The sequence below is a fragment of the Pseudopipra pipra genome, chromosome 1, assembly GCF_036250125.1.
Source record: "Pseudopipra pipra isolate bDixPip1 chromosome 1, bDixPip1.hap1, whole genome shotgun sequence".
Lineage (NCBI taxonomy): Eukaryota > Metazoa > Chordata > Aves > Passeriformes > Pipridae > Pseudopipra > Pseudopipra pipra.
This window is the reverse complement of record NC_087549.1, coordinates 102,940,580-102,955,087: the sequence shown is the minus strand read 5'-3', so window position 1 is coordinate 102,955,087 and position 14,508 is coordinate 102,940,580. Positions and strand designations below refer to the sequence as shown.

The 14,508-nt window shown below is 42.5% G+C and overlaps 1 protein-coding gene across 4 annotated transcripts in view; it reads right to left on the bottom strand.

Annotated features, from left to right (window-relative positions):
- VOPP1 (VOPP1 WW domain binding protein) overlaps positions 1-14,508 on the bottom strand; it is a 79,599-nt gene that overhangs the window by 56,908 nt on the left and 8,183 nt on the right. The window contains exons 1-2 of one of the 4 annotated variants that reach the window (XM_064668648.1): positions 4,733-5,122; positions 1,172-1,291 (exon numbers count right to left, since the gene is read on the bottom strand). The exons of 1 other annotated variant lie outside the window; for it this stretch is intronic. In XM_064668648.1, the coding sequence (XP_064524718.1) occupies positions 1,172-1,291; positions 4,733-4,783 (171 nt within the window). In that variant the 5' untranslated portion in view covers positions 4,784-5,122. Of the gene's footprint in view, positions 1-1,171; positions 1,292-4,732; positions 5,123-14,508 lie in introns of those variants that run through there. 2 more of the 4 variants (XM_064668658.1, XM_064668666.1) reach the window with 2 other exon arrangements.

Sequence of the window (14,508 nt, the reverse complement as noted above, 5' to 3'; positions counted from 1 at the left end):
GTTTAAGTTGCTAAGTGCATTATGTAGCTAAAACCAAAAAGCAGGAGAGGGTTAGAGGACACATTTACGTCAACAGTTCTCTTGCAGAATTTTTGGGATAGACTTTTCCCCTTATTCTTTCCCAACCCCCACTGACACAACACCCACAAGAGTTAAAACATCAATAGGACAGTATTAGTGGGTTTCCACAGAGAGGGACATCAGAGACAACAATTGTGGTGTGCACACACATTCATACATTCAAGGCTACATACATTCTTATAACACATATATATAAAGGAAAACCCAACTGCTAATGGATAGAAAAAAATGCCAGAAACAGGAGATGCAGTGGGCAGGGTGGTCCCCATAATCCTCACAACTTTCTCAACTCTGCCTGTGCCTACTATGATCAAAATGTGTGGGTCTTTTCTTTCAGAATGGTAGGTTTGCTATCTTAATGTTTTTGTTCCTACAAGGATTTATAAAAAACAAACAACAAACAAAAACCACAAACAAACCTAACACAAACTTCTTCAGGAAGGACAGAAATTTTAGGTTTCTCTGATTTGATAAAATCTGTCCTATTGAAGTCCACTTACAAAAATAATACTAAAAAGCTCAACACATCAGTTACCCAACTGAGAAGCACCAGCCAACTTTGCTTTTATTTAAACAAATCTTGTATGACAGACTGTCAGGAGTATTTGAATTTTCCTTCAAGATAACACACTTTGCTGTTCCTATGACATGTCCATTCTCTTATTCTTTTAAAAAAGGCACTCAGCTCTTATGCATTATCTTTCATCTGAAAAATTAATAAGAAAAGGACTAATTTGATCACCTTTTTCAACCATCCAATTATCAGTTTCCATCAGCATCCACACTAGAGAAACTCAGTGTGCAGAAATATCAATGCCACTATATCCAAAAGTGATATTCTCGATTTTGGATAGCCAGGTGGAAACCTTTGCAGAGGGATTCTCACCCATGGCTCACACCTCCTACAGTGACTACTGTAGGTGTCAGCTTATCTTAATCGAGACCATTAAAAATCTTGACTTAAATATTCAGTTACACTTGCTCCTAGATTCCTCTGGAATCTGGGCCAACCGGAGGCTTAGGTACCTAAAATTATTTTGGAAGTTGAGGCTACCCAGCAATCGACTCTGCAGCAGTAACAATAAAACACCTTTATTACCACTGCAGCACAGACAGGGTCCTCTGTTGGGTTGAAACAGCTCTGTTCAGCTTCTACATCCTCGAGCTGAGTCTCAGCCACTGAGCTCTCCTCCATCCAGCACTTCTGCAACTGGTGGGAGAGAAAGTGAGCACTCAGTCTGAGAAGTAAGCCCCACAGAGACACTCTGATGCCCTCATTCAGGCTGAAAATAAGCTCGCTTCATCATCAAGGGGGTGGGGGGGCTGCCTACTTAGTTTTATTTTTTCCCATTCCAAAGATATCACTATTCATTAAAGTCACATTTAAGCTCAGACAGCCAAAGCCCTCGGGATCACTGATAAAACAGAAGCAGAAAATCTTGATATATATACCCCAAACAGACATCACTTTAAGGACCTCCTCAAAGGTTTCCATAAACCTGAGAGCCAACTGAGACAAAACACAGTCCTGTTGATGGAACCAAAAGCCATGCTAGCAAGACCACTGGTTATTTGTGAATGCTGAAATCACATAACGTGGTACCACTGGTATACCAGACATCCAGGCTCCGCGTGGAAAAGGGCATTTCAAGCAACTGCAGTTAATAACACACTGCTACCTCCAAGTAGCCAAATTAATTTGAAAATGACAGATAAAGATTCAACAGTCTTCATTTCTTCCTGCAGGAACCAAAATTACCTGTCAAGTTATCCACCTCATTTTGGCTTACTCGTTAAACTGTTCAACTGCAATTACGTTGTGAGCAAAACTCATGGCATCTTTGGCTTTTCTCCCCCAACAAGGTCTTCTCAGAGCAGAGTCTCCTGGAACCTGGGGCTGGAGATTTTTCTTCCATCACGGTCTTTGTGGTTACAGTGAAAAACCCTCATCAAACCAGAAAACTCAAAATTAATTACCCTCTCCTACCACCACAGTGCTCTGAATGTTTCTGTAGTTAGTGTATCTCAAGCTCTTCTAGAGAAAGGACTGGCACCCTATCACCAAGAGCCAGCAATTTCTTACGTGTAAATCCTGCTTTGATAGCAGTGCCTTTAGTCACCTTTGTGAAAGGACCCACCAGCACGTGGCAAGTGCCTTCCCCTGCCCCTCAGTCCTTCTTTTGAACCTTCTGCCTTTAAACCAGGAACAGCAAACCATCACTGCCTCGTGGGAACCTGGCACAGTCAGCTACCGACTAGGCTTCAACCTGAAAGCCACAAACACACATGCTCCCCACATCCAAACTCACACCCACCGTGAATTTGATGTATGCTTACTTGTGAAGCAGTTTATTCCTTTTATCAATATAACCAGAAACAGTGTTTTTGCATGCATACAAACAGACAATACATGAACATCTTGCAACATGTATTTTGTGTAATTTAACCAAGGAAAACTTGGTTAGAATCAGTAAACTCGTAAATTGCTCTGAAGGACTAAATGGCTTCCTCTTCATAGTATTTGGGTAACAGTCAAAGCCTTTTGCAAAATGATGAATGAAAAACATATTCCTCAGCTCATGCTTTGTTCAATAATAACCAAGATCATATTGAAGCTGCAAACAGATTTAAAACAATTGCAGCAATGCTATTTCAGATAATATCCAGTACAGAATTTTGTGCAGGAGACAGTGAAAGTTTCATATATCAAAAACCTTCAAAACAACCAGATGTCTCCGTTTAAGTTATTTAAACCCCCAACACCCTGTTTCTGGGCCTTTTTTTTCCGGTAGAATACAACCTTATTTACATAGCATCTCATTTTAATAGGCATCCTAAGCATTTCCAAAAAAAAAAATTCACAAAACCAGATGGCAAAACAAACATTCTAGATTAAAAGGAAAAAAACTCCACAATTAAAACCAGTACATAAGCTTAAATAACAGCAACATTGGCTACATCCAAAGAGGATTTATGCAAATTACTTTTTTCAGGCACTAAGGATCTTTTTCAGCAGAATACACATTAAGAGACCAGAGACATCTAATCAAACAGATCCTGGAGGGGTGAAACCTTTCACAGTCTCAGATGAACAGAATCCCTCAGGGAAATGGTGGTGTTCGTTTCATTTAATTGACATTTTGCTATTCCTGCTTTCTGAAGAGCTTCTGCAGAGTCAAGAGCAATTGTGGGCCAGAATCAGGGCCAGGTTTACAGCCGGGGTAACGAGATGCAGACCAATTAACCGGTAAAGAGTTACATTTATTTACATTAAGTGGTGATTTTGATCTGAGTGTTTTAATGGGATGATGCTGGATGACATAGTGGGCAACACATCAGAAATCATTCATCTACGTAGGTGGCATAAACATGTAGTAAACATAATTTTCATGAATTATATCCATTACCGAAAGCAATAATTATACAGCCAGCATTCTGGTTTCCATGTATGGGTTTGGTGGTATGCTGCTTTTTAAAAAGAAATATTTCATTTTCTGTCTAAACTGCTCCATCACAGAGGCAACACAGCTCTCCACCTCTGACGTTTTTAGCTGCACCACCTCTGGGCTTTATAAATGTAGAGATGTACCTAAAACAAGCCCACTGGTGTTTCCGAAGTCACCCCGGCACGCTGCCACCGCACGTGTCCTGGCAATGACTCCAGCACGCTGACAATTCTGTCACCGGGAGCTGCACATGGCAGCGTGCCCGCCATGAACCTGTCCCAGGGTGGCCCCCCAGCCTGATCCCAGCCCCAAGGTTAAACCAAAGACCAAGTAATAGCTCGCCAACAGAAAACATCTGTGGATCTGCCTGCTGAAAAAAAAGAGCTGGTTTCCACAATCCCGTGATCTAGTGAGTGGCATCACTGCCCATGGTAGGAAAGTTGAAACTAAATGATCTTTGTCTCTTCCAACCCGAACTATTCCATGATGCCGTAACTGCGTGGGACAAATACCTACTCCAGTTAATGAAAGATCCTAATTTCTTGTTTGTTGTAACTACGACAGCCGTGCTACCCAGGCTTTCCCAGAAGTTTAACCACGCTGCTCGGTGCCGCCACGGCTCCTCCCGAGCTGATGCCGCCGCACCTCTTATCTACCCCGCAATGGACATTTTGCCCACGAAAGGACACTTAAAATGAAAACAAGAGATGCACTTTCCTCGAATCCCTTGGAGAGTCAGCCAGCCTGTTGGGAACGGGCAGGTTCCAGCAGCCTGTGCCCCTACCTACGGTTCCCGCGCTACTCTGCTCCATCACACCGCGTACAATCTTCCTCTGATCCCGCAATAAGACACTGGACAGGAGGCGAGCCCGGCCGCCGCTAAGCCCGTAAACCACCGCACCGCAGCCCCCGCGGGCAGCGCAGCCCCGTCGGGTCTCACCCAGCCCTGCCCGGCCCTGCCCGCACCTCCCCGCCGTTCCCACGCACTCCTGACCGCACACTGCCCGAGAGCCAGTGGAGCCACCCCTCTCCGGCAAAGGCATTAACCTCAAAATAAATCATCTCCCCCGCACACCTCCCGGTTGGGTGCGGGCTGCAGCCTCCCCCCGCCGGCCGCTCAGCTCCAAGTAGAGACCGACAGCGGATCCCCCCGGAGCGAACCCAGGGCTGCCGCAGGGCAGCGCCCCCTCCCCGGCCCATCTCACCTCCCACAGCAGCGAGAGCAGAAGCGCGACCCCAGGCTGGAAGCGCTTCATCTCCTCCGCCTCCTTCTCCTCCTCCTCCTCCCGCGGCGGCGGCGGGTTCGCCGCTCGGGCTCAGGCGCGCAGGGGCGCTGCCAGCCCCGGCATCCCCGACGGCGGGGGAGCTCCGGGCAGCGGCGCGCACGGCGGGATGACGGGCAGCCCGGGGGAAGGGGCGGCGAGCAGCCCACGCCGGGGGCAGACTGACGAGGCGGGGTAGAGCGCCGGCGGGGCGGGGAGGGAGGCGGGGAAGCCCCGCGGCAGGGCGAGGGCGGGCTGACCCGCCGGTCCCCGCCGGCAGTCGGGGTCGAGGCGAGGCGGAGGACGGCTCGGTGCCGGGGCGGGCGGCACAAAGAGGCCGGACCCCGCCGTGGCTGAGGGCGGGGAGCGGATCCGGCCCGCCCCGGCCCCGCCCCGCGCCCTGCCCGGCCGGGAGGGGGCGGCGGCGGCGGCGGGGTGAGCGCCCCGCACCTGCCCCCGCACCTGCCACCAGGGGACGGTAACGGGCTCCGCGGGGGAGAGTGCCCTCCGCGGGAGAGCGACCTGCTGGAGTGAGTCCAGAGGAGGCCACAAAGATTCTCAGAGGGATGGAGCACCTCTCCTATGAAGGCAGGCTGGTAGAGTTGGGGCTGTTCAGCCTGGAGAAGAGAAGACTGGGGAGACCTCATAGCAACCTTCCAAATACTAAAAGGTGGCTTATAAGAAATATGAGGATGGACTTTTTACCTGTAGTGATAGACCAATGGGCAATGGTTTTAAACTGAGAGTAGATTTATATTATATGTACATATGGAAGAAATTTTTTACAGTGAGGGTGGTGAGACACTGGAACAGATTGCCTAGGAAGTTGTGGATGCCCCATCCCTGGAAGTGTTCAAGGCCAGGTTGAGTGGGGATTTGAGCAATCCGATGTAGTGAAAAATGTCCCTGCCGGTGACAGAGGGTTGGACAGAATGATCTTTGAGGGTCCCTTCCAACCCAGATCATTCTGTGGTTCTGTGATTCTGTGAGGTGCTGCCTCCGTCAGCCTGGTGAGGGGGAACAGTAGGCGTGTGTCTAGGCTTAGCTGTAAAATACGTTTCAGTTAATTATTAACACACACATCACTACCGAGTTTAGCTTGAGAACCAATAAAGCATTAGTTTTGGGGTTTTTTTTTTCTCAGCTAGGGCAAGAAAAGCTAGGAAAAAGTACTGCTGTTTTTAACCAATAGATATATTAGCAAGAGTGAGATTGAAGCAATGGGCTGGAGGAAGTGGAAGGCGCACAGTCTGGAAGTATATGCATCTTAGTGCATAGTTTATTATCTAACCTAGATAAGGGTGTGGATATCCCATGCTATACAATTCTTTCCAGGCCAAGATAAGCTGAAAAAGGAAAGCCATCTCCTGACCTAGGAATAAACAGTTTTGTATTTCATTTCAGTCATATCTCGGCTCCCCTAAGTGATGTCTTCTTTCATTTCCACTCAGCTTCAAGGAACCATCTTCATCCCTGGGAAAGCCCATTAGCTTTAACGGAGTTTGAGTACAAATGAACTTAGCCCAGCATGTGGCATTTTCTCAGCAAAAGTGCAAGTCGCCACAGAGCCCCTTAGAGCTTGTCTAGGCAATAAATGAACACTTTCCATCCAGTGTGCTGCAGCTTGACAGCAAGGCAGGCAGGGCACATGTACCATGCCATGGTGACACAGCAGAGAAATAAGATAAGGCTTTTGTTGGAGGCAAGGTCCCTAGGTAGAAAACAGCCCCTTCCTTCACATCCTGATTCCAGTCTCTCTTCAGAGCTTACAACTCCACACCTCCCAGAATCTGTGCATAGAAACAAATATATATATTTAAAAATAAAATAAAATAGTTTCAGGAGCGGTGGGAGTAATGAAGCTTTACTTTATCTGATCAAGGCTTGTACTACAGCTGAAATATTCCTAATATCCTTCTTCTCTGTGGAATCTTTTTCAATAATATTGCCATCTTTCTCTCAGTAGAGGTGCCAATATTAACATATTTCTTTTACTCAGCCACCTCTCTTTCCTGAAGCATAAAAGCATACATTATTTTTGAGACTGCCACTCCTCTGTCAATTTTTCTTTTTCAAATTGAGTAACAGATATAAAAATTCCTAGGGGGCACCCACAGTGCATATAGATGCATGTATTCTCTAGACATTATTTATTTTGAACCAAGACTGATGAATATTTTTAAAGAATATAGTACTTATAAATTGATTTTATTGAACGCTTTCTTGTTTATGTTGAAACAGTTGTTTCTAATCTAATACTATTGAGAAATACTCAATTCCACAAAGGCTGTGTGTGAAGTAGGTAACAACTTTATTATGAACAAACAAATACAATACTTTCATGTGCTTCCCCACATGAACTGTAAATAATTATGAATGACTACAATTTTGTCTTTATTAAAATATTCCACTGCCTTCTTCACAGGCTATTAAAAATTAGCCAAATTCATAATTGTTTTCCAAACTCTGTATTTTAAGAGTTGGATCACCTCAAATATATTTTGAGAATTTTTTCTTTATAATTATGTAAATGGTACTAACCTTTGTCAGTAAGTAAAAGAAAGCCCTTTTAAATTACATAAAATATTCAGTAAATGTCTAAAGCCTTTCAAAATCATAATTGGTATCTGTTGAGAAACCACACTAGCATTATTCATTTAAAAACAGGTAGGAAAAATATTCATGAATGCAGCAATAACTAGCCAAGACAAACACAATGTTATATTTCTGTAGCTTCCGTATCTTGTTCAAAGATATTTGTTTTTCCAGGGTGTGTTTAAAAAAAAAAAAGGAATACCATTTTTTTCTAACTATCTAGCTGTGTAAACAAAGGTGTATCTCTTGGCAGAATAATAGTTAAATTATTGTCCAACTTCCCAGAATAAGGACTAAATTTTTTTCATGACTTGCACCACTAACTACTCATTGTGATTGATTTTAAATGAAACACAACTAAGGACTCGTTGAAGTTTCAACAACCTACTCCAAATTCAGTAGCATATTAACACCAATGCCTTCATCCTAAATAATTATATTTCAGTAAGTGTCTGTGGAGGTTTAGAGGGATGATCCAGACATAGTAGCTCTATTTCCAATTATAATGTAAAAGTTTATACCTCCTACAACTTAGTTTTTCTGTGGAAGGATGTTATTGAGCTGAGAGGCACTGATCAAAAAGATGTAACCCAATTTGTCTTTTAGTATTTTAATACATCCATCAATCTTCATTAATATCTGAAAAGTGCATGAAGAGGTCAGTTTTCCATAACTAGTGACATTAAGTAAAACTCACTAAACTGAAACAGGATGACTGCTTACTGGACTGTACTTTGAGACCTCCAAATGAGAGTCCATGGTAACCATGCTCACTATATACTAGCACACTAGAAATCTGTGGCCACTTGAAACACCATTTAATAGAAATTATAACATATTTAACAGATATGCTAAGAAATGAAGGATGGAGTAATTATCTATAAGCTACCCTACCTGGGCTCCCAAAGAACAGCCCCACTGTTCACACCCTGTGACTTTCAGGCTTTCTTGATGGAGTCAGATATTTGTCCATCATATTAAAGTAATAATTCCATAGCAAACAGTATTTTGAGAAGCAGCAACTACAAGATAAGCATTAGTATTCTAAAGGACAAAGTTTATTGATTAAACATAATACCCAATTCAACCAGAATAGCTGTGTCAATCAGATCAAATGCTTTTTGTTCAGTTTTCTCAATCAAGACTGAAGTTTTATCCCCTCAGCAAAGGTACTAATGCTTTGTATTAGAGAACTCAGGAGCTCAGAGGGATATTTTTTTTCCTGCAAGATGGATCAGTTGTAAATGCAAACTCTTTGTTTGCAGTCCATGGTGAAAGGACAAACGCTGGCTTGCTGGAAGGATTAAGGAAGGTTAAGTTCATTCAGAGTCCTGTTATAGGACCAAAGCTCATCGCCAATGAAACATTTAGGCTTTGAATTCCTATTTGGACTCCTGTTATTGATTTCAGTGGATAGTTAGAAGTCTAAACACATGCTATTGAAGCTAGATGTAGTCTGTGCTGCCTCAGACCTGAGCACGGTAAGGACAAAACACTGTCAAATTAGAGCAGTAACATTCCAAGCTGCCTGCAAATGGTTTGTAAGGAGACAGAAGGAAAAGGTCTGGGCAGATGATCAAATCTGCCAGGGGAGGAGGGCAGGGCTGAATTGCACATGTAGGAAACAGGTAGATCAGATAAAGCAACCTATCTCTGGCCAGGCAGAATCAGAGACAGAAAACAAGTAAGATTTTGTCAAGAGTATCTGAAAGCCACAAGAGGGTGAGACAGAGTAGGATGAGACTCTGAAGACAAATACATGGTGCAACAGAGCATGGTGGACATAAGCACTATGGTGCACAAAGGTGGAAATGGACTGAAATAGAGATTGCTAGTGGTGATATGTGTACCACTGATGGCCTCCAAGCCATAGAGTGGTAGTGGTGTGGGGCAGTTAGTGTCCTTTGGGAAAGCGAGAGCCTGCTCCAGAGGAATGGTAGGGGAAGAAGAGGAGGTAGTGCTTCTCCCATTATGGCCAAGCACAGAACCAAGAGCTGCTGCCTGCTATCACTGAAATTGAGCAAGCCAGCTGTACTTTATATATAGATATGTAATATTCCAAACTGCTTTTTGTTCCAGAGTCTTTATTAGGCTGTACGGTAAACTGCAAATGGAAAAAAGGATGCTCTACCTGAATGTCTATGTGTTCCTGTCAGTGCTTACTTACTCTTGCTTTGTTCACCATTAATTCCTTCCACGGAGAAGCCACTTGATTTAAAAACATGGTTATTCTTCCCTATGTGTTAAAATAAAAGGGATGAGGAGAGGAAAGGGATGCTGGCAGAGACTAAGAACTAATCCTGATCACTGTCAGGAGTATGTTGTGCATCTGGGCACTGTCAGTGAGCTCTCTTAGCACTCCAGAGAAAAAGCCTGGAAAATGCAATTCCAAGAACATGGTATCTTAATGGAAATGCAAGGCAATCCCCTGTGGCCTGTGAGGACAAGCCCCCTGGAATGAAATAGTCTGAAGCACTTTATTTTTGCTTTGTCTTATCTCATCTTCCTGTCTGTGCAACGAACAACCTCTCAACCTTTACAGCATCCTTCTAGCCAGAGAATTAAAGGTTACAGTCTGAAATAACAAGACCTCAGTGATCCAGTTTTTCTCATACCGGTATACATTAGGACTAATTCCACTGAAGTCAATGGGACAAATATAAAACCAGTGCAAGTGGAGAATAGGGTTTTAGATTTCACCTTTAAGTCAAACAAAAAAGATGAAGTTGCCTAATAGGGATTTTCTTTCTTCATTTAAAATAGTAACCATTTCCTGTTTTTTTTTCTTTCAGTGTGAATTTATCTGTAGCATTTCTCCACCACTATAGCTTGCATATTTCAATGTGAGAAATAACATCCCATTAAGTAAAGATGGAAAAATGCATCGATAGTCTGGAAATTACAGGCAATGGGTTTATTAACTAATGTCCCCCAAGCAATCTCAATTTTCTCATATTGTAATGAGATGGGAAGAGGATTAAGCTGTTGCTGGACTGAAAAAAAACCCCAACATTACGTATATTCTAGAAATCACAAGGGATAAAAATGCAACTGATGTCAGAATGACAAGAAATAATAACAATATTAATAAGGCATCTGATCTGTAAGACAAACCATTTTCAATTATGGAAAATATCTAGGACCGCTAGAAGAACTGTGCAATGATGTTGTTCACACAGTCTGTTGAAGGAACCTTAGAGAGCCTCATGTGGTCCGTTATGAAAAGGAAGATTATTTAACCTTTAGTCAACTGTCTTTGAGATGTGCTGTCTCCATCTACAGTCACACACACACAACACAGTTAGTCAGGGAATATTTGCCTTAATGGTACCGCCAGTGGCATCTCCATCCACCTATTCTCCCATGTTTTACTACTGCTACTACTATCACCTCCACTACCACGGCTGCATACAAAACAAAAAGAGGGGCTCAAGCATATCTCCTGGCTTCCTGAAAATTCCTCAGGGACTAAAACAGAGAAGAGAAATTTAGTGTTGGTAGATGAATAACCTTTCCTTCTCACTTGAGTGATGATCCTCAAACATGCCCAGTGGGTGACCCTAAGCCCTTCAATGATACAAAGTCTAACTACCAACCAAAGTTGTGAAGCAGTATTGATGGCATATGATACACAGCTTAGACAAAAATATAGGGCAGATAAATCTGCAGATCTGTCTGGCATAGACAGCACGAGGTATAGCACAGTCATGACTCATGTTCTTTAAACTCTGTACAAGGTTGTCCACCATATGCTCATGTGAGGTAATGAACTGACAGGCAAGGAAATTTTCAGGAGAGATGATGAGTCAAGGAAGGCATATGAGGAATACAGAAGGTTGAATGTAGGTTTTGTCCCTTGGGCAGGGTTTTCAAGCACTTGTCTCAGAGATACGTTTTATAGTGCTAAACCATTCAAGCACAAAATGCAGTACTAATATGAGTGCTGGCATCTGAGCAGGTTTCGCTGTCTAAATGGATCTTGAGAGTCTGTGGACAAGAAATCTTTAGGCTTGCTGGAATATGAACGCTGTGGTGATTTCTATGTCAAGAGTGAAGAAAGAAGCCCAAATGGTTATAAGTTCAGTAGGTATAACATCTCTTCAGTGGAGATACTAGATAGTGGGATTTTTTCACCCTCAGAAGGAATGAATTACTCCAACCATCTGCTATACCTTCTTCAGGAGACTTGAGGACCAGAGACAGGAGTTTCTCCCTGGCAGTAGTGCAAAAGGGAGCATGCACTGAAACCTGTAAGGCCCTGCATGAGGAAATACCTTGATTTTCTTTAAGTGTGCATATTGCTTATCACACAAATCAAGCTAAGTCCTTCAGCTGAGGAGTACCAGCTCACTAACTCAAGGTGCATTATGGCAGTCCAGTTCACTGTGTAAATCTAAAAGTAAGGACTTAGTAAACAGTAAAGTCTGTTGAAGTCAGTGATTTATTTTTCACTTGGCCTTAACAAGCTGCTAATGCTATTTAGTGCAGACAAACATCTCACACCTACCTAAACTCCACTACAGCATTTATTATCTGAGACACTCCTTCCTGGCTGTTCTGAACCACTGCAGTGTGCAGCGCATTGTTAAATAACTTTCAAGCTGTTCTATTTTCAACTATGCTACGTTTTCCACCAGCACAACTTGCCTTATGTTAGCACACATTTTCCTGACCCTCAGTCAATTTCAAGCCTGATCATTAAAATCTGTATTTGTGCTCCCATGCCCATTTCTTGCTTCCTCTTCCAGCAAGCTCAGCCTTGAGAAACCCCTCTATGAGCATGCTTCAGGGTTGTCTTTACGTGTTGGGAAAGAAGACTTGGATCTTCTAGGCCTGCTGATATTGAAGAGGCAGTGTGTGCCCAGATGTAGAAATAAAGCTGTTTCTGGAGCATAGGGGGCAGAATGTAGCAACGGTAAATAACACTGCTAGGATGCAAGGATGGAAACAAAATGGTCCTACCAAAAGCCAAGGGAAGCTGATAATCTTACCAGGCATTGTGTAGCAACCACTGCTACACAACGCTGGATGCTATGAAGGGCAAGTATCTCATTAGTGCTTCTCCCTGATAGTAAGGACTACATGGCATTCACATAGAGATGTCCCAGCGGCTTAAACTGGTGAGACATTTGAGGTAGAAACCCAAGATCATGCAAACCCCATGGAGAAGCAGAAACTTTCTGCTGCAGCCACATAGAAATGGTACAAACACAAGATGGGTTCCTCTAAAAGAAAAAGTGAGAAAAATGTTTCCCTATTCATTGTCCCAAGTCTTTCCATCTTCACTTATCCCATTCCTTTCTCCCTCTTCTCTTTTCAAAATAGCAACTGACTGTACACAAGGATGAAAGAAAATAATGGATCTGAAGTGTCCCAATACCTTTAAGATGACAGCCATAATGCAGCCATAGCTCCAAAAATAACAAAACCATTCTACAATCAATGCAAAAACCATTCCCGGGTATATTTTTTGACAGATAGGATGAATTCTTAGTAACAAACAGCAAAGCATGAAAAAAAGCAAAATGTAGGTTTAAAACAATAACACTTTCCTCATTGAAAATAGGATCCAAAAGAGAGTCTCTTTGGGCTGCAGTTATGTTAAAAATTGGCTTGATAAGAAACAGTTATGGTCTGATACAAAGTCGTGGGGAATTTCTCCCATATATCATGGAAGTGTTGGTAACCTGCAGCTCAGCACAGCAATCTTTACACACCCATTCATTAGATAGTGGAATAAGCTGGATATCAACAAGCTAAAAAGCAGTGCAGGTTTTACCAGTGGAGCCAACCAATCAGCTTACTATGCACACAGCAGTCATACACAGCATCAAATAGCAATGTCAACATCAATTATTTCCTAATTATTATCTATGCATTATTGTTAATAGACCTTGCTTTGACATTTGCAGGGATTCTGCCTGCAGAGTGATGCAGTTCCCAAACTGAAGTGCTTCTGGGCTCTATTCAGGATGAATATCCATTCTACTGTTGTCCTCTTTTAGTAGTGATGAGAGGTATGTACAGGAACAATAGGACTGACAGGAAAAACTACCATTCTTAAGGAAATATTAGCCTGCTTTTCACTGTACAAAAAAACTCACAGGTTTAAGGGCAAGCATAAGAAGACTGAGACAGCTGATAGTAGTTCAGCTTCAAAGTATTTGCATTGTACCTAGAAAGAGTCAGACTTAATATGTTTTTGGTAGATGACGTTGGTAACATTAATCACCCTTCCTATGTCTGCTGTATCCACAGCTCATGAAAAGGAGACCCTGGGCCTGTGCTAAAATATGGTGAGCAAGTTATCCACTTCTTGCAATCTCCATAGTTTGGGCTAAGAAATTTTTGTTCTATATTGAGTTTGAGAGTTCACAGTATAGATGGTCTTAAGAAGGTAGAAATATCCTCACTGTCAGTAAGTCATATTACTTTATTACTAATCAGATTCATGTGCATTTCAAATGAAATGTGAAATCTCATAGCTAAAAATAAAGTGGAATTATTATATTTCTAGTTGAAATAACTGATCACTCAGTCTTGTTGCATTCTAATAGGATACCATCAGACCTGCAATTATAACAGTGTAAACCAAGTAGCTCTAATAGCAGTCTTTTCACCAAGCCATTCTTACTGACAGAAATAAAGACAAACACAGCATTTTACAGTGCTTTTTCAGTCCACCAGATCAACCTAATCTAATTTATGCTGGCAACCTTTAATTTTAACTAGGTCAATTCACTCTGTGAAACCACGGAGAAAACTATCCTGACAATGCAAAATTATAAAATACTGGAAATAATATGAGTCTGAAATTATAAGTCAAAGAACAGCAGTGTACGAATGAAGGTAGCCACAATGGAAAATATTGTGTGAAGCTGCCACAGGAAAAAAAAACTCACTCCAGAAAAAAAAGGGAATTACTTGCATTGGGTGAGATCCAGCAAGCTATTGAACTCAGCAGGGGATCTTTTTCTTGGTTTCAGTGGGCTTTGGCTGGGAGCCATTGTTTCTCCAAGTTCAGAGAATCAGTTCGGTTCTTTGACTCTCAAGACTGAATTGAATGAGTAATACTTATTTTGATAATGTGGAAACCCTGCATGACTAATTCAAGGATGTTTTGA